Here is a 22944-nt window from a genome sequence, read left to right as displayed (position 1 = left end):
AGTAAGTAAAACTACCCGGAGCCCACACAAAATGGCTACGGAGTCATTTAATACACTTCTGCAGGTTCTTTCATGTTTTCTCCACAGAAAAGACATCATTTGACACAAGAACCCCAACTTTTCCGAGCCTGGCTCTTCCACAACTGACCTCTTCATCCATGAACCTAATGTCATGGAACTGGACCTAGCATAGCAGGGCATTAGCTTAGCATAACAGGAAATGGCTAAGCACAGCACTAGTTAACTTTTGCCATTGTACAGTATATGTTGATTTAGTTTAATGCTATTCACTGAGCTTTATTGTTGTGACCTCACATAGACACAAGGTCTTGCATGCAACCAACCATCCTCTTTTCTGACCCCCGCACTATTATTCGACACATTACATACAGAAACTGAATTGGCCTTTTAAACAAAGCTATATTATATATAGCTTTATAACACTATATAGAGTGTTGTTCCAATATCGATAGCAGTATCGGCAATGCCTTCAATAAAATGCTGAATCGTGTATTGGCGAGTATACCCGTGGTCCAAAAGTGTTGAGAATGAGAAGTATTGGTTTTCACAAAGTTTGCTGCTTCAGTGTTTTTAGATATTTTTGTCCAATGTTACTATGGTATACTGAAGTATAATTACAAGCATTTTTTAAGAGTCAAAGACTTATTGACAATTACATTAAGTTTATGCACAGTCAATATCTGCTGTTATTTTATTGTGTATATATATATATATATATATATTGTGCATTTCCATACGTAATATTTGTTATTTTACTCTATAAATTGCTGCTGCTACAAACTAATTTCCCCCTGGGATGAATAAAGTATATCTAAACACCGACCAGAATGAAGGAGGAAAACTCCTGCGGTTAATAAAATGGTTTGCAGTCTATTATAAGTGTTTTAAGAACAAAACTTAAAGTGTAATTCCCTCTGAAGCAAATTTGTGATTTATCCAACCTAAGCCTTTAGGATCATTAGGTGGGGTTAGTGTCTTGCTTAAGGACACTTGCATGCAGACAGTAAGAGCCGATGTTTGAACCACTAACCTTTTGGTCAATGGACAACACGCTCTACCCTCTGAGCCACAGCCACCAATGGTCATAGAGGCATAAAGATTTAGTCATCTTTATGGGTGTAAATATTCGAGGATTAACCTGAATGAGTTCCAGGACAAAGTGTGTGTCTTTGCTGTAGAGTTCCGTAGAGAGGCGGTCTAAGCTGCGGCCCAGCCTGTCCTGATGGACCTGCATCAACTTCTGGCCTGCAGCGGTCAATTCCACACCAATACCAAACTCACTCTTCCTGTCAGGAAACAAATAAGGGACAGAAGAAGAAAGTATAGATCAACAATTCTTTGAAGGTGCCATATTTAGCTAAACTAAATCATAGAACTTCAGTAGACACTGCGTAGGTCATTGTAAAGGGTGGTATGAAAACAAACCTGATGTCCTCAATTATGGCTCTTTGGAGATCTGATGTGGATTGGCAGCTGGTAGAACCAGACATTTCTGACAGCTCCTCGTCCTGGCCTCCTTCAGCTTCACTGCTGACGTCTGATGTCTCTCCGTTAAGCAGTGCAGAAAACTCATACAGCTCCTCTTCATCCTCAACTATGTCTTGCTCACCATTAACTAGAACAAAACATTTAGTAATTGAAATATCAAAGCAAAACTGGTAAGGTCCTTATTCAGTCTAAAATGAAAATTCACCTTGTTGTAGGCTCTGGTTGAGATGAGAGGAGGCAAAGCTGTTGTCCATTGTGTTATTCTCAAGATACTCCTCTTCACTCATGTTCAGAGCTGACAGACTGCTGCTCTCAGAATCTATCAAATCAGACTGAAGTCCAAAAAAAGAATATTTAGAAGCTAAACCAATAACATTAAAACATGTTTGTTTCGTTTTTCATTAAACATAGTGTACACAAGATGCAGGGACAAGCAGATCAAACTATTAAATCCCTGATGACTTAAGATTACTGACTGACCGGAATGCATAGTGCTTCCTTAATCACTTAGGCTTTGTCTCCAATCTGAATCTGATTTCAGTATTAAATCTTCCTATTAAAACTGAATCCATTTGGGTTTAGTGTTCAACTTTCGAAGAAACCATCCATCCATTATCTTCCGCTTATCCACGGCCTGGTCTTGGGGGCAGCAGGCTTAGCAAGCTATTCCAGACGTCCATCTCCCCAGCAACATTTTCCAGCTCTTCCTGGGTCCCCCATATACAACATCTCTCCAGCATGTTCTGAGTCTACCCAGGGGCCTCTTACCAGTTGGATGTGCCCCGAGAGCCTCCAAAGACAGGGGTCTAGGAGGCCTCCTGATCAGATGCCCGGAACCCTAGCTCTACTCTACTAACGAAGGTCATCTTGTCCACTTGTATCCACAATCTCATTCTTTGGGTCACAACCCAAAGCTCATGACGATAGGTGAGGGGCAGAACGAAGATGGTCTGGTATGTCAGCTTGGCCTTACAACAGTCCGGTACGCTACATTTTTCCCTCACTCATGAACCAGACCCCGAGATTGTTCAGCTCCCTTACTTTGGGCAGTGATGGCGCAATCCACCGCTTTTTACTGGCAGAGATCCGTGGCCTCACTTGGAGGTCCTGACTCTCATCCCGACCGGTTCACACTCAGCTGCAAGCCACACCAGTGCGTGCTGAAGGTCACATTCTGAGCTAACTAAACTACATCATCTGAAAAGAGCAGAGACACAATTCTGAGGTCCCCGAACCCGACAGCCGAGTATACGGACCCAGCTCTCACTTTGGTTATCTTTGGACGGGATGGCTCATAGCTACAACCCGCCCGGTACTCCACATTCCCGCAGTAACTCCCACACACAGGTCGTAAGCCTTCTCTAAGTCTATGTAGAATGGGTGGGCAAACTCCAATCACCCCTCCAACAGCACTGCAAGAGCAAAGAGCTGTTACACTATTCCACAACCAGCACAGAATCCTCCTGGATCGGAGCCTCCTTTCCAGCACCTTAGAGCTCTGGGAGTCTGAGCAGTGTGATATCCCAATAATTGGAGCACACTCTCTGGCCCTTCTTTTAAAAATGGGAACCACCACCCCGGTCTGCCACTCCACAGACATTGTCCCCGACCTCCATGCGACACTGAAGAGGCATCTCAGGGCAAATCTCATATGCCCCCGGCACCTTGCCGTCAAAGAGCTTTTTGACAACCTCGGTAAGCTCTGCCAGGCATTTTGAACACAAATTAAAGTTATAAATAACAGCTCTTAAGATTCAGCTGAAATATGTAGGGCCAGAGGACAGAACTAGTTTGCGGTGGCAGCCTTACCTGCAGCTCATTTGCCTAAAGAGGCAGAGGATATGAAATGTTGATTGAGTATCTGGCACATGGAAACGACAGTAGCCCATTGGCTTTGGTCCACATGATTTTTCACAAGTAACTTTCTCCAAATACTCTTAGGTCCTGATTCAGAACTATTCATCCAATAAGCTTAAATTATTAGTGTGATAGGAATGAAAGTTGTACTGGAAGAATGCCAAGATTGTTTTAACGCATCACTCTGTTTTGGGAACCCCAAAACATTCCACTCGTTGTACTGTGATGTCTTTGGCTGACGATAGACACCAGCTAAAGGGAGCACACAAGCCAGTAGGGCTGCCTCCGATAAGTCCATAAGTCCACTAAATGCTCATTTTGGTCTTTAGTGGATAACCCTACAAACCAGACTTCAGCAGAGTTTCGTTTTGGCAAATCGTTAATCTACTGGTACTCATGGAGTTAACATTAGTTGGAGACTTATTGTGACTCATTCAAACCAATGTAAGTAGTGTTTTAAAAAAAATGTTCTGACTTGTATTCTGACCTTGGCCTGTTCTACAGGTGCTGTGTACGTGGTGCAATTTTGGCTCTGTGGTGGTTTCAGCTTTTTCTGGTAGTCTTTGACCCAGTCCGTGATGCCCAGGAGGATCCCCAGCCGATGCAGACAGTTCATGTGCCTCGGGTCTGACTGGGCCACAGTGATCAGGACCTGTTTCGTCTTGGCCTGGCCCAAGACACGAGAGAAAGGCTCCAGAAACACCTGGAAGTTTCAGGAATCATGTCAAAGATCAGGATTACCGAAAGTATGCTGTCATAATTGCAATAGCGACAATTATGTTGTGAAAGGAGTTAGCTTTAATCCTGTGTCTAATGTAAAGAGGAGAGTTTTAACACAAACTGCAGGAAGTAAAAAACAGTTGACATGACAACCACCTCAGCAATTTAGGCGAGCAGATTAAATTGACAGGCTAAAGCTGCCCACTCATTTTGTGTTTGTTTATTAAAAGCTGTGCTCCATCTCGCACCACCAAGTCTGACAGTCTCTACGTATATAGACACATTTTGGCTGGGAGGCTGGCTCGCTCTGTGCCCAGATTGTAGCAAATCATCAGTTTCCCCCCTCACTTCATAATGGCGCCCTCTTGGTCTGGCATGAGAAGAGTATTGTCTAATTTACGGATCTGTACACAGACAACCTCATTCGATCAGCTAGGATCTAAATTTGATAGATATATATATATATATATATATATATATATAAATAATGGTTGATCATCTTCCTGAGGAACAGTCAAATTGCATTGCTCATGTCACTCTTTTAGCCAGCAGAAGACTTATTTTACGCAATTGAAAGCAGGCTACCCCTTCCTACTTTTAACTTCGATTTTAGAGACACTACAGTTTTTGAAGCTGAAGATAAGATTTGCTCTACAAGGACCTAATCTAAGCAGTGAATGGCACCCTTTCATAACATCGACTTGAGCAGCTGTGAATTTGTTGTATTGTTCATTTTCTATAAAATGTATTTACCCCAAACCACACACACCTTGTCTATAATGTTTCTTAAATGAGAAAAATAATAAACAAAGAAGTAAGAAGAAAAAAGCTGTGCTCCATCGGTTTACTGAAGAATGTTTCCTACTTATACACTCTGAGTATCGACATATATAAAAAGAAAAAAACGATTTATTGTTCAGCCTTCTTTAAGGAGCCAGGGGATTAACTTAACATGGTAAATGGTAAAACAAAAGCGATGTGATTAGATCCTGAACTCTCCAGTGTAGTGTGACTGACCTGCTTCAGAAGCGCCTGGCAGGTTCTAGTGGGGATTCGTGTCAAACATGCCAAGAGGAATTTGGCCACTCTGCTGTAACATGACACATCCTCTTCAGCCTGGGACAAATCTAAGGAACACAAATATTATATCAGTAATGATGACACACACATGCTGCACTCAAAATACAATGCATTATTCCAGCTTTAAACAAGGTGAACTTAAATCAGTCCTGATGCGTCACTACCTTCTTTAGCCACAGCTGCTGCCAGGGAGCTCTGCATGTGATTGGCCAGGAGGGCAGTGGGAGCATTGACGATCCCATCAGCAACTACCATGGACAGGAGGTGGCCGGCTGTGCCGACGGGGTCGAGGATCACAGTGGCACTGGAGAAATGCTTGTCTCCTGTGTGTGTGGTGATCCTGAGAAGCAAACCTGGTGTCACCTCCAACGCTGCCAGGCCTGTATTTGCTGTTTTAGTAAATAAAAACAACCATATTTCCCCACAAAACGTTAAACATTTACTACATTTTTCTTCCATCAAATGGGCATGCTTGAGGAACACAGAGCAGAATTAAAATTTCACAGTGCAGGAAGAGGTGTAGTACATTTATCTAGAAATGATCCAGCCACATCCTACCTGCATTTCTTTCGATGAAATCTCTGAGGGAGCCATGAAGTGGTTTGAAGATCAGCTCCCATTGACTCCACTCACTTAAATCCTCCAGCAGAGGGCAGGAGAGCAAGCTGGCCAGGGCCTGGGCCTTGGACATCTCCCCTAGGCACCCCACTGCCTCACCCCCACATTCTGCACTGTTCACAGGGGGGATGTGGGAGACAGGAGGACATAGATGAGGACAAAACTTTGTATGTTCAGTTATATGTTGGGGGGGCTGATAAATCGAATATATAATGTTATGTAATGTAAATACTTGGTCCAGGAAACTTCAAATACAAATTTGCACGAATTTTCTTTTAAGCCGCCGCCATGAGACCCATTTTGGCATTTCACTTCTCTTGCTCTTTCCTATGGCTCTCTACCTATCACAGACACTAACAGAAGTGGGCGAGTGTGTGACGTATGAGGCGTGTGTTTTTGTATCTGGAGCAGGGAACAGGGATAGAGCCTAGAGAGCGAAAGGAGTGAAGCGCCAAACTGAGATTACGTGTTGAGTTTGGAAACGGGAATAGAAGACGGCAGTCCCGACCTCAGCTGTGCTGTTATTGGCTGGAGGCTTCATATACACTGCCCAGAAACCAACACAGCAAAATAAGATTGGGATATTGATTGAGAGAGATTATTTTGTATGAACCTCTATATTGTTGTTTTTAGGAAAATGCTGCATCGTATAAAATACAGGAATTATCATGGCAGAAAAAACTGAATCCCAGCATTTCTTATATACCCTGTATTTATTCATGGAGACTTGTAATGACCTTTAAGATTGTTTGTTTTCCACAAAAAAGGATTTTCACTCCTAACAGATATATATCACATGCAATAACAATACTAGTTCCTTAATGAAAATTGTACGGTGTAGTGATTGCTGTTTGTCTTAGAGCAACATATTTTGATGATTATCGGGATAATATCGTGAATCACAAATATTTAAACCAGGACAATCATCCCATGCATACCTCCCTATTTTGTCCGTCTGATAAAAAACTGCTAACCTCAATTTGCTGTGTTTGGCAAACAGGGCTGACTCGTAGTAGACCTGGCTCAGCCCTCCTCCAGTCAGCCCTCTCTGACGCTGGACCAGGCCAGCCAGCATTTGCAGAGTGCCGTAGCCCAGGTCCCGACTGTCCCGGACCCTGTAGTGGGCTCTCAGTGCTGTTTCAATGTGGGAGAGCTGGGAAAAGGAAGGTGAATGTTTAATGTTCCTGTCACCTGCTAGAACATTTATTACACAGGGAAACAGGGAAAATGAAGAGCTTTGTTGTAGTACTTAAAAGGTACGGAATATGTTTTAACAGCTGCGTGTGTGCCTTTAAATGACTCACTTCATCTGTATCAGTGGATGTTATGTCCCCACACTGTGTGATGAACTCAAACACATCTTGTCTGGTGGGTCTGAAACCACTGCCTGCAAGTTCCATGCTGCCGCTGCCCAGAAGCAAAGTACAGCCCAGTGTGTCCTGCAGCAGCTGCACACAACCACAGACAGGATGAATTAGTATCATATACCTGAGGACAAAATCAGGAGATCTAACAGTCTGACAGTAAACTAAATAAAAGGCTTTGTACCTGAACGTGTTTAACCAGGAACTCCAGAAAGTTTCCCTGCTCTAAAGAGAGGAAATCTTTGACCTGGAAGTGTTTGGTCAACTTTCTCTCCAAAGACGCCATGTGGGCCAAAGTGATGGCTGTGTTCTGAGAGGACAGGCTGTCTTTAATGTACTGCTTCACTTTGGCTGAGAGACACAAAGAAATCATAGACTATCATAGTCTGGACCAGACACATCAAGAGGACATTATTAGATTAGTTCATATGGCAGAAACACTATATCCTGCATTAATACCTTCACTGGGGAGGGAGGTGGTGGGTTTGTCCTCACTCTTAGTTTGTTCTGTGGTGTTGGGTGCCTTGTCTTTGGGCACCAGGTCCAGTGGGACGGCCAGCGAGCCTCCACAGATGGCTAGCTGAAACAGAGCCTTTGCCAGCCGGTTACCTGACACCTGCAGAAGGAAACTCTGGACGTGCTGGATTGGCAATTAAACAAAGGTATGTCACAGACATGTTAGTCATTGACATGACATTACTTTTGAGAAAAATATCACATCTGACCCACTAGAAGTGTGTAGTGGTGTCTGTATTTCTATATTTTCTCTTTTCTTATTATTTAGCTATGTTCAAAACTCTTCTAGGTCAGCAAAGACAATTTGGATTTCTCGTGATGGTGTAACCTCCAGATAGGGGGATAAATGAATGGATCATAATCCATCCATCTTCATGATTATTAAAAATGCCGCCTATGTTTGATAAGTTGGATAAAGATAATTTCAGAACATGTACAAGTAGACGACTGTCATAAGTCTAATGTCGAGCCAGAATTCATTAGATAAAATGAATCTTTCATTTGAATTCCTTAACGATTAAGAAGAAACACTTTATTGATCCACGAGGGCGATCACTTTCGCTTTTACTTACACATTACACACACACACAGGGTTGAAATACACACACATGCACAAACAAGAACTATGCAGAGGAATTAATGGAGAGATGTCAGAGCGGGGGGGGGGGGGGGGGGCTGGACAGGCAGTTGGGGGTTCAGTGCCCTCGACAATGACCCTCTGGCTCCCAAGCCAAGTCCCCACGGACTGAACTACTGCAGCAGGGTTAAGGGTGACATTTTGTTGTTGAACTGGAGAGGAGCTCTGTAATTCTTTGTTATCTCCTCGAGGCTCATGGTGGGAGGCTTAGCAGAATTAACATCCAGCAGCTTAAAGTAGCAATTTAAGGACACATAACCAGGGTGTCATAACCAATGAGCTCCCAAAAGCCTCGACACAAAACCCCCACACTGCCACTGAGCCAGCGTGTCTGATGCTGCTGAACAAGCAGCAGATAAATTAACAGAATACACTGTCAGTGTGTAGAACCCACCTTAGTCATCTTGGGACTGAACACCCCCTCTGCGTTTGAGAAGACTGCCAGCGACACTTCGGCTGCCGGCATGGAGGCGTAAGTTCTCCTGAGGTCTAGGCTACCTGTGGAGGCGAAGGAACCTGCTCCTTGCAACGGCTCCAACACGCTCTTTTTTATCTTTCTCAGCCGCTCGTAGGTTTCCTCCTCCAGCTCTTTCTGGATGAGCTCCCTGGCTTGCTCCATGATGGAGTGTTCACATCGACTCACCTTCAGTATGGTCTGAAGGGGACAGAGAAGGATTGTTATACAAGCTGAGAGTTTCAAGTTTTATAAAAACAAAGCAGGGTTTATTGAAAGCCCGGTGGCCCGCTGTAGTGGACTCCCTGTCTGGCTTTAGCATTGGGAAAATGTCTTTATGTTTTTTGAACCAAAATGTGTTGTACAAGTGTCAAACTCCTTTAAGCAATAACTCAGTGCGCAGGTTGTGTGTGTAATGTTAGCGAGTGTGCGATCAATAGTGAGAGCTTGTGTGTGGCAGTGAGAATGAAGTTAGCATTAACACTATAGCTTTGAACGTAGCAGTGCTGTATGTGTACAGGTCAGGCTATTTGTTGGTTAATAAATGCAGCAACTCCTTAAGATGTAACTGAATAAGAGTACTGGTGTTGCAGGGATTTCAATCAGATATAGTGAAAAGGAAAATAACTGCAGAATTTATAAAAGAAAAACTAGAGACCATTTTGCTTCAGCCCCTTCCCCACTTCCTACCCCTCTACTTCTAGCGCCCTCACTTGGACTACACACATCTTCTAACTCTGCATCGTTTTGATCTCAACCACACCCCTTTGATTGTCTCAACTGTATCTAGCACAGTTGTGATAAAGTCACAGTGACAAAATCTGTCCACAGACAGAAAAACACCTCCAGGATCACATTTTGTCATGACCACTCACACACAGGTGAAATAGGTGAAATAAGATACCAGTTACACTGTTGTGGTACAATTACATAACTCAGGAGTAAACTGCCCCGGAAGGTTACAGTGGGTCTTACCGAAATGGGCAGCCCGATGCTGTGTATCCTGACACCCAGCTCGTAGGGAGAGTCACAGTTGTAGTGGTCGGCCAGATACTTCATAAACTCAGCCAGGTCTACTTTTGGCTTGTTCTGCTGCCTCCTAAACACACGAATTTGCTAAACAATGGAAACAGAGGAGACACATTAGGCAAAAGAATGAAAAGTTCAGACGAGATAGAACTAGGGCTTGACCCGAATTTTCCACCATGCAGAGATAGCTGGCCTGCAAACGTGACTTTGAAGTGGCTCCATCCACACTATCCATACAGAGGCATGAAGACACACTCAGAACAGACACTGTATACCTCTGTGAGGTGTAAAAAGAGTGCTTGTGGACTCATCATGGCACACTTGGTTGGAAACATGTGTGGGGAAAGCCTCTGAGACTGTTGTGCTGCTTTAATGAAATGAGCCCGTGCTGCCTACTAACCCAAGTATGGAACACAGCCATAGGTATTACTGATTTGGTGCATGTGATGAATAAGATGTTTTCATTTTCCAGCAGAGAACATTGTTGGTTCAACAGTTAATCGTCCAAACACAAAAAGGGACTCAGATTATGTAATATAAAACTGTAAAGCTTGAATGCAAAGCTCTAACAAAGTATAATCTACACTATATTTGTTGGTGAATGTTTTATACCAGTTTCATCAAATATGAGTCCTACCTTTAGGATGTCAATCGTCTCAATCTGGTTGATATCATCATCCTTAGTGTTACTGTCTATCTTGAACATGCGGTGGATGAGGGGGAGTTTGCAGAGGGGCCCCAGGTTCAGCTCCTCATAACGCTTCTTGTCCTTCAGTCCAGCCAGTGACTGGCCCAGCTCATACAAGGTACAGATGGATGTCACTGCTAGACTAGACTGACAGAAAGAGAGAGAATACTTCAATAGCAACCAAACATCCATGTCAAAACAAGTATTAGGAAATGCATGTGTGCCAACCTCTATGAACATGTTGATCTCTCTCATGACGTATTGAAGATCTTTTAAAGCCGGAAGCATCCAGGGATTGATCCTGCCTGCATCCAAAGAGGGAATCTGCATCAGCCTGCACACCCTGGATATCACCTGGATACAGCGAGGACAATGAGGAAATGAGATACATTGCATTGGTTTGTTTAGCCACTTCAGGAGCAAATAAGTAGATAGGATACGTGAGCTACCTTTTAGTTGCTAAAGGGCCCATGTTAGAGCCCCAGAACAGTCCCCAATCTGCCCATCAGCTACCATTAGTCTTGTAGCTATTAACTTGAACTTAACGGTACAATGTGAAGTTTTTTATCACTCTGTTTTTGGGAGGGGGTCACTGTAGTGTTTGTATTGCAAAAGGACACACATATGCGCAGGAGCACATGAGCTACGCAATGACAGCTTTCACTGATGGTATTAGGTGCTGTAATACAACAGCACAGGCAAGAGATGACTGCTAGTGAACAATCATGGATGTAAACAATACATGTTTTCATAGATACCACTAGAGACAGGAGGCGAGTATAATAAGCTGTAGTAACATGCTGGAACCATCTCTTGGCCAGGTGCAGTGACTTCCTTTCTTGTCATCACTATGAAGTTGCCAGGCAATCAACAAAGACATCAGGATTAAGTTGTTGTACGAGTCGTTGAATGAATTAAACTAAATTAGTAAAATTTTAGAAGTGGTGGTGAGCCGATATATTTTTTACCTTTGGACAGAACCTGTGTTCCCCTTGCTTCTTGCTTATGCTAAGCTAAGCTTGCTCTAGCTTCATATTTAACATACAGACAGAAGAGCGTTAGCAGTCAGTAGATGTGTCCTCTTCCCCCTCACCTTCTCTTTGGTGACCAGCTCTCCCTCTGCAGCGATGTCTCGTATCACATCTTCCATCAGACTGTTGACCGAATCCTGATCCAGGACTCTGTTCCTCCTCCCTGTGAGCTCATCCTCCTCCATAGCCTCTACTGCCCTCATATTAGCACCATGGACCTCTCTCAGCTGGGCATGATGAGCTTCTCTAAAGATGCCCTCTCTCTTGGTTACATCTCTAATTTTGTTCTTCTTCTCTTTGGTCGAGCTCACATCTGCCCCCAGCACTGGGAAGTCAGAGCCAGAGAGGAAGTTGGACACAATGGACTGTTGCAGGTTTTCTACTTCAGGCTCTCTTGTAAGATCCTGTGCTACTGTGGAAGGATATGTCAAAACATGTTGGTTTTAGAAGTACGGAAGTGACAATCTTTGTTTCAATGCATGAAAGTTAATGTTGTCATGATTGGCTACCTGCAGTTGGCTGCAATACAACAGTCTCGGGATCTGCTGTTGGTTCAGATTGAGTGGGAAGCTTCTTAGAGCAATTAGCTTCCAAGCTGTCATACAGAGACATGTACTGTGTGATAGGAAGCTGTGCATCAAACAGCTGAAAATAGCAGGTTTGTAAATGGTCCATTGATGGAGCTCTCAACTGGTACTTGTTAATCACCTGGAACACATAAAGAAACTTTTACTGGCCAGCTGCTTTGCATACAGTACAAAGGTAGACAGTGGCAATTACTTTCCATGCTGTAAATGTTAAGGGTTAGTTTTTAGATGAGTATGTTAAAGATATGCTCAAACATCCACTATATACAAGTTATAAGCGTAATATTTTTTTCTCAAATATTTTCTGACCTTTTTAAGTATTGACACCATGCCCCCGGTTCTAGCAATCTGTCTGTGTCTGACACTTCTAACTGAACTGCTTTGACTTAAGACATTTAAAGCTTTTGTTTCAAAATGTTCCACAACATTTCAAAGCAGCAGAAATGTTATGTCACCCACATTACATTATCAACATTATCAGAAAACCAGTGAATGGTTCTTAGGCATCGGGGCCCAAAAGCACGTTTTTGCCCTTGGCCCACTAGACTAGACTTAAAAGGTATTTGGGTGTGGGGTTTCCATTTGGATTGTGACTTTGACTTGCTAACAAGCTAGCGCCAGCCTCAGTACCATCTTGGACTCTTAACCCCATGTCTAGCCAATGTGAAATGTAGACTTTTTAGCAACACATTCGGATGAAACAGGAGCTGTCCGGATCATTACTAGCTAAAGTTAAATGAGTGCTATTGCATTATTGTTGCTTTCATGTCAAATATGCTCAGATATACATTAGAAACCAATGCTGACAGAGTACACAACCTGACAGAAAAATACTCTGTGGTGCATATATTTGTCTTCATAACTGACCTCTATGACCCTCTGGTACAGCTGCTGCTGGGTCAACTTCTCCGCTGGCTTGGACGCAGTAAAGAGTGGGTTAACCGGGAGACAGTGGGTGGAGAATAAAGAGGTGGTGGGAGGCACATAATAAGGGCTGGTATCCACCTGAGGCACTGTAGCACTTGGGGTAGCGCTAGTCTTCCCAATAAGTGTTTCAGTTCTCTGTGGTGTTGCGGGCCTGATGTCCTTGGTGGCTTTTGCTGGCTTCCCAGGTACAGGCTGATTTTGAGGCTGGTGGATCTTATGGAACACCACTTCCTCCCTCACAACTAGATCTCCTTCTAAAGATGCTACCAGGCAGGAAATTGTTTTGAAGCCAAGAGAGGCTACGGCCAGGTTTCTGCAGTATTTCTGACTGTAGACTATAGCCACCATCTTCAGAGGAATCCCATCTGGGTGTTCTGTCATCATGGCCACAACATTTTCCAGAACCTTCTCAATCTTCTCTTCTGTAGCTTTTGCTGATGCCCCAGCTCCAGCTCCAACGCCAGCACAGCTATCACGATGATGGTTCTTATAAAACACCAGTTCACCCTCCACAACCAGGTCCCTGTCCAGAGAGGCTACCAGGCTAGCCATGGAATCGAAGCCCAATGAGGATGAAGTCAGGTTCTTGTGGTATGTCTGGCTGTAGGTTACAGAGAGCTTTTTCAGGGTGATCCCAGCTGAGTGCTGCTTCACCATGGCCACTATATCTTTCAAAACCCTCTCCATATTCTTGCTGTCTTCTGTAGCTTTTGTCGATGCCCCGGCTCCAGCCCGCCTTGAACGGCAGTGGGTCTTGTGATGAACCAGTTCCCCCTCCACAACCAGATCCCTGTCCAGAGAGGCCACCAAGCTAGCCATGGAGTCGAAGCCCAGGGAGGTTAAAGTCAGGTTCTTGCGGTATGTCTGGCTGTAGAACACGGCCAACTTTTTAAGGGGGATCCCAGCTGGGTGCTCCTTCACCATGGCCACTATATTCTTCAGAACCTTCTCCATTTTGAGTGATGCTGTCAAAGGAGAAAAGAGACCATCAATTACAGATAAACCCTAAAAGGTGTGTGCTCTTACTAAGAAGCTCCATGCAATTCATGTGGTTTAAGCAGTGGTGGGCCGTCAGGGCCAGCTAAGCCTTCTCTGCTGGCCTAAACAGAATCACAAAGTTATAGCTATTTTATAATTAAATAATTTTTCACAAATACACTACATGTATTATAATTTTTTTTTCCCATTAGCTTATTTTCTCATTGCACAGCTCAAGTCTTCCTCAGTTGCTCTGCTTCCAGTGCAGCTTGTTTTAAGTAGAGCTTTTATCCAATCAGATTCAGCGCCTATGGCTCTATGTAAATACAACTGCCTCCTCAGTTGTATTTCACCGGTCGCGGGCGACCGGTGAAATGTTTTTTTACATCTGCAGTAACGTTACTACTGTTCATTTGTCCATCGTGTCGTTTTTATGAATAATATATGAATGTCTCGTGCTCTTTGTGTGGTGGAACTTGTGGATCCGCTGTAGTGTTGCTGGATTGATGTGTCATGCTTTGTTGTCATATAAATATATGTGACTGGTTCTTATGAGTTTGTTGTTGTCATGATATTAATTACGTTGATTTTGACTATGCATTGTCCGTTAATGACGAAAGCATCCCGTCATGCACGTATTCATGTATCTGCACTCTGCAGTTAGTGTTTTGTAGGTGTTGAGCTTCATGTAACATTTTATTTCACTTGTCAAATGTTGCAGTGTTATGTGAATATGCGGCTTTTACACAAAACAAATAATAACCTGTAACTGTTGCATCATAATGAGGTTATTAGGAGGTAATTCAACTGTAGTAGGACAGCACAGAAGGCCCAGGTATAAAATGCACAGCCCGCCACTGGGTTGAAGTAGTGTGTTTAAAACACACACAAATTCAACAGAGAATGATCCTTACTGTTAGAGAGAGAAGAAGAGGAGGCAGATACCTAAACACTGTATATAAATGGGCTAAGTATTGTTTGAAATGTACTGGTGACATTTAGAGTCTAATGTCTGGGCCTATATATCGACCAATATTAGCATATACTGTATGCCACCTGATCTGTAAAAAGAAATTATGGCACAGCAATGGCAAAGATATGTTTGAGCATTGCCAATTTTGATTTTCAACTTCATAATGTCTCACTCAGTACATACAGTATCTTGGTTTAGGGCAGACCTCCACCAAAGAATTCTAGTAGACTTCCACTCATTGAATTTGGTCGACTTATCAATAACTTGATATAATCGAGAGATCTGTAAAACAAAATAATTCCACAAAAGCACCACTTTAAATGTCCTGTTTATCAGAGATGTGTTCATACATTTCTTGGATACAAGTCCTTCAGCATGAAAAAAGCATTAAGAACATCTGTCCTACTGGAGACATTTTATTGGACTAATACCAAAACAACTTATTAGTCAACTAATCGACTAAGAGAGGACAGCTCTTGGTCACGGTGGATTATATTCTGTTCCAACAGAGGCACACCCAATGAATCATTGTTGTCTATTTGTCTATTGTTGTCTGTACAGCTGACAAAACCGGAGTAAAATTCCATGTATGCGTATGCCATCAAGTTGAACAGGTTTACACTTGCCAAACCATACGACCCCAGCTTGTCAAAAATAAAATCTTATTAAGTCAGACCATGGCATGAACATGATATAGGAAATATGAGAATATATAGCTCATGGATAAAAGTCACCAGCACTAAGTTGCATGTAAAGTAAGAGAGAGATCAGATCTATCTTACCTTTCAAATGGCTACGCTAGGTCTGTTGCGCATCGCTCCCAGAGGCTGAACTGCTGTGTTTTAGCCACCAACCTTCTTGTTTTAGCTTTTAAACTCCCCCCACCTCCTCCTTTCCTACTGTGTTTCGTTCTGAGCCAAGCCACAGAGAAATGAAACTGAAAGTATCCGGCAAGCTCATTCAAGTCTATGGCTTTTTATGACCACAGCCACACTCTCATATTCCTGGAAATGGTTATGCCTCATCTCACAGGCAAAGCAATAATAAGAGGCAAACATGACGCAATCCAAAGCTGCAGCATACTGCCTGTCTTTCATGACCTACGGTTCATCTATTTGTCTGAGGCACTAATTCATTTAGGTCTGTTTGTCAAAGGATATCTGCAGAGACACAAACTTATTGATCAGATATTTACCAGAAGACACGGTAATAAAAGTAAGTAAAACTGGTTTGTAAGGGCACATCAATGACAAAATAGAAGGAAAAACAAAACAAGAGAAGCCTGGGGGGTGATGTGACTGGGGAAGGGAGGGGAAAGAAAGTAACTTTAGTTTCACATTACATGCTTGGACCCAGCTGATTCATCCCAACTGCTGTGTAATAAACCATGTGTGCAAATACAGTTACTGCCCAGTCACTTGTAAAAACAAATGTGTACCTGAGGAAACAAAACAGACCTTAAGAATGTCACTTTGGCACTTTTAATCCCTGGATAACTGTGTTGTAACAACACAGTCACATGTGAGCACATCTACCACTCCACTTCTTTGGGTAATTGGCTGGTTCCTTCTTGCCAACTGAGCAGAATGACTGACTTCTGTACCACTGAGGAATTCACAGCACAATAGTTATCGTATAGCTATCACCCACTCCCGTGACCACATCACCCCTGTTCTCCAGAACCTCCACTGGCTCCCCGTCCCACAACGGATCTAATTCAAAATCCTTCTCCTCACTCACAAAGCCCTCCATAACCGGGCCCCCTCCTACCTCACCGACCTGCTTCACCACCACACTCCATCCCGCCGGCTCCGCTCCTCTGATGCCAACCTCCTGTCCCTTCCACTCAGGACCAAGCACCGGACATGGGGTGACAGAGCTTTCTCCATATCTGCCCCCTCTCTCTGGAACTCTCTCCCCAAAAACATCCGAGACTGCACTGACCTTTCTATATTCAAATCACAAATCAAAACCCACCTGTTCAAAACTGCTTTTAATGTGTGACCACTATGGTGTATTTTATGCTTTTAATGTGTGACCATGATTGTGTGTTTTATGTTTTTAGTGTATTGCTTTTATATATGATGATTTTAATGTAAAGTGTCTTTGAGTACTCTGAAAAGCACTATATAAATAAAATGTATTATTATTATTATTATTATAGCTATAATAGTAAAGCCACCTTCTTTTTGACTCCACATCCCAAGACTTGTATCTTCTAGCATAGTGTTCTCTTGTATTACATGCAACTCTGACCCACAATCTCTGAACACTGATTTCATACAATGAGGTTAACTATTCTGCTTCAAGACAAAATCATCCAGATTTACAAAGATAGTCCACTGAAAACAGCTGTGTGCATTTAAGAAAACCCCATCTTGAAGGACTATGGTTACTGGTAACAGCCACTGACAACATACCGTGTGTTGTTCAGTTTGAGATGTGGTCAGTGCATCACATCTCCTCTCTCCTCACAGCTAGGGCTGCAGCTTTCAGCATGGGAAAAGCACTGCAACTGATAACGAGGACAAGAACATGAGAGAACAGTGATGAGAAGGTGGCTGACAGGAGGCCTTAATCAGTAATGCAACTCATAAGTCAAAATATTAGGTCACAAGGTTCAATAACATGTTGAACTTCCTACAACACAGGATTGTGACACCCACTGACCAAGCAGTTTACTTTCTCTCTCTCACACACACACACACACACACACACACAGTGAGAGCAGGCAGTGATGATTCTGCTTGGCATGCTCTCAAATAAATGTGGAAAATACAACTCAATTTCATTCCATTTGTCTTCCATTAACAGCTAAGATGACAGCGTAACGTTAGTAAGAACGTCCCACTTCTGACATTAGCGGTTGCACTAATATATTGTAAAATGTGGGGGAGGAAGTTACTATTTTCTCGTCGCCTAGTAGAAAGCGCATGCATCTAAAGAAACAAAGGTAATGTTAGTTTCTGTTAGCACCAACTGTGTTCAAGCAAACTCAATAGCAGCAACAATAACTGAAATGGCTGGTTAAGCACGACTGACTGACTATCCAGCTACCTGATATTGTGCCAGACAATTCCCTTTAGTTGCAGTTGACGAGTGGACATCTTCGTTTACATACAACACCCTGCGTGTCTGTGCTGAAGCAGATAAACATGGCAATGTAACGTTAGATCCAATGTTCACTACAGCTGGCGAACCTGCTATGCCAGCTAACATTAGCAAAAAATAATACCAGAAGTGTCCTGATGTAATGTAACTCAAAATGAATCCTATTAGTCAATTAATAACGAGTGTTAATAGCCAGTGTCACAGTCTCGCAATGTTAACACAGCTGCAATTAAGTGCAATATGGTCTAAAATGAAGAAGTGAAACTCATAAGATGCTCACAGTCTTACTGGGTTAGCCGGCAACCTAGCTAGCGTGTGCTGCATTCAAGTTCTATGGCAAAGATAGTAAATCCGAACTTTCTACTCTAAAACGACTGTTGATATACAAAAATTGCTCAACAATAATAATTTACGTCAGCCACAAGGAATTGTTTATCCCAGCTTTCTGCTTCTTGATGATTGGGGCTTTGTCTTGTTAGTTTGTTCGCGAATATTTGCGTATGCATACATGGCCAATAAAGCTGATTCTGACAGACAAAATGTTTGCATTGATACCATCAAGTTGAACAGGTTTACACTTGCCAACCCATACGACCCCAGCTTGTCAAAAATAAAATCTTATTAAGTCAGACCATGGCATGAACATGATATAGGAAATATGAGAATATATAGCTCATGGATAAAAGTCACCAGCACTAAGTTGCATGTAAAGTAAGAGAGAGATCAGATCTATCTTACCTTTCAAATGGCTACGCTAGGTCTGTTGCGCATCGCTCCCAGAGGCTGAACTGCTGTGTTTTAGCCACCAACCTTCTTGTTTTAGCTTTTAAACTCCCCCCACCTCCTCCTTTCCTACTGTGTTTCGTTCTGAGCCAAGCCACAGAGAAATGAAACTGAAAGTATCCGGCAAGCTCATTCAAGTCTATGGCTTTTTATGACCACAGCCACACTCTCATATTCCTGGAAATGGTTATGCCTCATCTCACAGGCAAAGCAATAATAAGAGGCAAACATGACGCAATCCAAAACTGCAGCATACTGCCTGTCTTTCATGACCTACGGTTAATCTATTTGTCTGAGGCACTAATTCATTCAGGTCTGTTTGTCAAAGGATATCTGCAGAGACACAAACAAAAAAAAGGTCCCAAACTGCTTATTCTAGTCAAAGCGGGGTAACCCATTTTGACCGATTAGGAATTATCCGTCCAAGAGAACCAACACCTGCTGTCTTTTATATTCTATTTTCCTGGCACTTATGTCTACACATCATCACAAACCTAAAAATATTTCAATCCCATCAATTTATATTTATATACTTTCATTGTGTCTTCGTAGACAACATCAAGTTTGTAACGCAAGGGTAGTACAACATAGGCTATGGCAATGGTAGCCTATGAACCACAAGTAACCCTGGCACCTTCTGAATTCAGGGTTACTTGTGGTTCCGAGAGTCCTAAAAATTAGAATGGGAACCAGAGCCTTCAGTTATCAAGCTCCTCCTCTGTGGAACCAGCTTCCAGTTTCAGTCCAGGAGGCAGACACACTCACCACATTTAAGAGTAGGCTTAAGACTTTCCTTTTTGATAACTGTTATAGTTAGGGCTGGCTCAGGTTTATAGTTAGGGCTGGCTCAGGTTTATAGTTAGGGCTGGCTCAGGTTTATAGTTAGGGCTGGCTCAGGTTTATAGTTAGGGCTGGCTCAGGTTTATAGTTAGGGCTGGCTCAGGTTTATAGTTAGGGCTGGCTCAGGTTTATAGTTAGGGCTGGCTCAGGTTTATAGTTAGGGCTGGCTCAGGTTTATAGTTAGGGCTGGCTCAGGTTTATAGTTAGGGCTGGCTCAGGTTTATGGTTAGGGCTGGCTCAGGTTTATAGTTAGGGCTGGCTCAGGTTTATGGTTAGGGCTGGCTCAGGTTTATAGTTAGGGCTGGCTCAGGTTTATGGTTAGGGCTGGCTCAGGTCTATAGTTAGGGCTGGCTCAGGTTTATAGTTAGGGCTGGCTCAGGTCTATAGTTAGGGCTGGCTCAGGTTTATGGTTAGGGCTGGCTCAGGTCTATAGTTAGGGCTGGCTCAGGTTTATGGTTAGGACTGGCTCAGGTCTATAGTTAGGGCTGGCTCAGGTTTATGGTTAGGGCTGGCTCAGGTTTATGATTAGGGCTGGCTCAGGTTGATGGTTAGGGCTGGCTCAGGTTTATAGTAAGGGCTGGCTCAGGTTTATAGTTAGGGCTGTGTCAGGTTTATAGTTAGGGCTGGCTCAGGTTTATGATTAGGGCTGGCTCAGGTCTATAGTTAGGGCTGGCTCAGGTTTATAGTTAGGGCTGTGTCAGGTCTAGGGCTGGCTCAGGTCTATCGTTAGGGCTGGCTCAGGTTTATAGGGCTGGCTCAGGTCTATCGTTCGGGCTGGCTCAGGTTTATAGGGCTGGCTCAGGTTTATGATTAGGGCTCGCTCAGGTCTATAGTTAGGGCTGGCTCAGGTTTATGGTTAGGGCTGGCTCAGGTTTATGATTAGGGCTCGCTCAGGTCTATAGTTAGGGCTGGCTCAGGTTTATGATTAGGACTGGCTCAGGTTTATGATTAGGACTGGCTCAGGTTTATGATTAGGGCTAGCTCAGGTTGATGGTTAGGGCTGGCTCAGGTTTATGATTAGGACTGGCTCAGGTTTATGATTAGGGCTAGCTCAGGTTGATGGTTAGGGCTGGCTCAGGTTTATAGTAAGGGCTGGCTCAGGTTTATAGTTAGGGCTGGCTCAGGTTTATAGTTAGGGCTGGCTCAGGTTTATAGTTAGGGCTGTGTCAGGTCTAGGGCTGGCTCAGGTCTATCGTTAGGGCTGGCTCAGGTTTATAGGGCTGGCTCAGGTTTATGGTTAGGGCTGACTCAGGTTGGCCTTGGACCAGCCCCTAGATGTGCTGCTATAGGCCTAGACTGCCGGGGGACTTCCTAGGATACACTGAGCTCCTCTCTCCTCTTCTCGCTCTCCTTCTGTATGAATTAATGTCCCATTAATGCACATTACTAACTTCTTCACAGTCTGTGTGCTTTCTCTCCTCACAGGTTTCCATATCTGGACCCTGGTCTGCTATTATCATTATTCGTCCCTTTGCTATTGCCAATACTATTTATGCTTTTGTTATCATTGTTATTTTATTATAGCCACTTCTGGGGCGACTGTGGCTCACTGGGTTAAGAGGTCGTCTGGGAACTGGAAGGTCAACGGTTCAATCCCCGACTGGGATGTGTCATGTGTCGAAGTGTACCTGAGCAATACACTGAACCCCTGGGCACCTGTCATTGGCAGCCCACTGCTCCCTATATACAGGGATGGGTGAAATGCAGAGAAACATTTCCCCCTTAAAGGGATGAAGATAGTATAAATTCTGTTCTCTTCTTCTGTTGTTATTATTAGTCGTAATTTTCTCTCATTATATGAATAATGTCTGTCAGCATTGAATGTGTTGTAACTCTGTTATGTTGTTCATGCTGTACACATGACATCTATCACACTTCTGTCCATCCTGGGAGAGGGATCCCTCCTTTGTTGCTCTCCTTAAGGTTTCTTCCTATTTTTTCTCTTTCTCCCCTACAATCCTGTACCTCTTTGCTTGTTTCAGTACCACACATCCACCTTAGGCAGCGCTGTGCTCACCTCCACAACTTGGCATCCTTAGCACATTTGCCATTGTCATGTTGACCTCCACATTTTGCACAGTGTTGCTTCCTTTACATTGTTGTGCTGTGTGTCTCATTCTCTGGGGTTTGAAGTACCTTAATGGTCGCAAATTCTCTCACTTTGTAATTATTCCATCCTATTTTCACCTCAGACAGCATTATCTTCTCAAATATAATCCTCCGTCACAACTATCATACATTGCTACTCTCGCAGTACAGTTTGATTGAAACCCGCCCTTTGCTTGTCTCATGGATGTGAACAGAAAAAACACGTCATGAGTAATATTTTTATATATTCTACTTCTTATTATTACTGTTTTTATTATTACCAAATATACATAGCCTAGATATAGCACATATATAAACTGGAGCGTGATGCAACAAATCTGTGTTGGTTCGGTTTTCTATTTGTAATTGTGCCCCCATTGTGCCCGTGTATTCTAACATTGTATACAAAATCCAAAAGAAGAAAAAAAGATAATATTTGGTTTTTACATAACTGTAGAAATGAAAAAAGATAAATCATTGCAAAAAATACGAACAAATAAGATTGTTAATAAATTAATATATCTGTAAAAATATGTAAAAAATATACATATCATTTAACAGATGGTCCTTTTGATAAAGTTTAAGCTTCATATATCACCTTTGTCTCAAGGTACCGTCTCATATGAAAAGATAAACTGACATCCATGAGTGTACCATAAAGAACTTTTCAACTGATGTGTCTGCAGCATGTCACATATTTCACCTGGAATAGGTGCTCGTGAAGTTGATGTTGCTGTGAGCCTTCAGCCTTTCCACATAAATGTCCACATACTGGGATCGTAACATGTGTTCCAATTTTTCATTTTCTCTCTACAATTATTATTATTATTATTACTATTGTTATTATTATTATTATTATTATTAGTAGTAGTAGTAGTAGTAGTAATCTTGGTAGTAGGATAGGCGACTCTATGGTCGTGCTTGAGTTTACCTCAGCTGCAGTCCAGTGCTGCCACCTGCTGTTATGTTTTGTTATTGTCATACAGAAGCTTTTATTCAGCTCTAACCACTACTTTTGGACCGTTACCTCTACAAACATACAGTACTGTATGTTTGTAGAGGTATTTAGGTATCTAATATAAAACCAATGAATTTATGTCATTTTATTTACACCTTCCATATTATCAACAGTTGAATACAGTATAATTAGATAC

The 22944-nt window shown here is 42.8% G+C and overlaps 1 protein-coding gene across 1 annotated transcript in view; it reads right to left on the bottom strand.

Moving 5' to 3' along the window:
* The window catches only part of LOC306794614 (uncharacterized protein), a 49036-nt gene extending 30186 nt beyond the window's left edge, over positions 1 to 18850 (bottom strand). Inside the window, exons 1-20 of the mRNA XM_079292734.1 lie at positions 18818 to 18850; positions 17389 to 17483; positions 12958 to 13982; positions 12013 to 12211; positions 11566 to 11915; positions 10701 to 10826; positions 10422 to 10619; positions 9731 to 9871; positions 8696 to 8956; positions 7608 to 7788; positions 7333 to 7499; positions 7089 to 7232; positions 6759 to 6937; positions 5725 to 5897; positions 5331 to 5555; positions 5104 to 5213; positions 3854 to 4069; positions 1715 to 1841; positions 1447 to 1636; positions 1160 to 1307 (exon numbers count right to left, since the gene is read on the bottom strand). Of these exons, the coding sequence (XP_079148860.1) occupies positions 1160 to 1307; positions 1447 to 1636; positions 1715 to 1841; positions 3854 to 4069; positions 5104 to 5213; positions 5331 to 5555; positions 5725 to 5897; positions 6759 to 6937; positions 7089 to 7232; positions 7333 to 7499; positions 7608 to 7788; positions 8696 to 8956; positions 9731 to 9871; positions 10422 to 10619; positions 10701 to 10826; positions 11566 to 11915; positions 12013 to 12211; positions 12958 to 13971 (4149 nt within the window). The 5' untranslated portion in view covers positions 13972 to 13982; positions 17389 to 17483; positions 18818 to 18850. The remainder of the gene's footprint in view (positions 1 to 1159; positions 1308 to 1446; positions 1637 to 1714; positions 1842 to 3853; positions 4070 to 5103; positions 5214 to 5330; positions 5556 to 5724; positions 5898 to 6758; positions 6938 to 7088; positions 7233 to 7332; positions 7500 to 7607; positions 7789 to 8695; positions 8957 to 9730; positions 9872 to 10421; positions 10620 to 10700; positions 10827 to 11565; positions 11916 to 12012; positions 12212 to 12957; positions 13983 to 17388; positions 17484 to 18817) is intronic.
* Between the last annotated feature and the right edge of the window lie 4094 nt (positions 18851 to 22944).

The sequence above is a fragment of the Melanostigma gelatinosum genome, assembly GCF_949748355.1.
Source record: "Melanostigma gelatinosum genome assembly, chromosome: 21".
NCBI lineage: Eukaryota > Metazoa > Chordata > Actinopteri > Perciformes > Zoarcidae > Melanostigma > Melanostigma gelatinosum.
The sequence above is the reverse complement of the archived record's forward strand: the minus strand, read 5'-3'. Positions and strand labels throughout refer to the sequence as shown.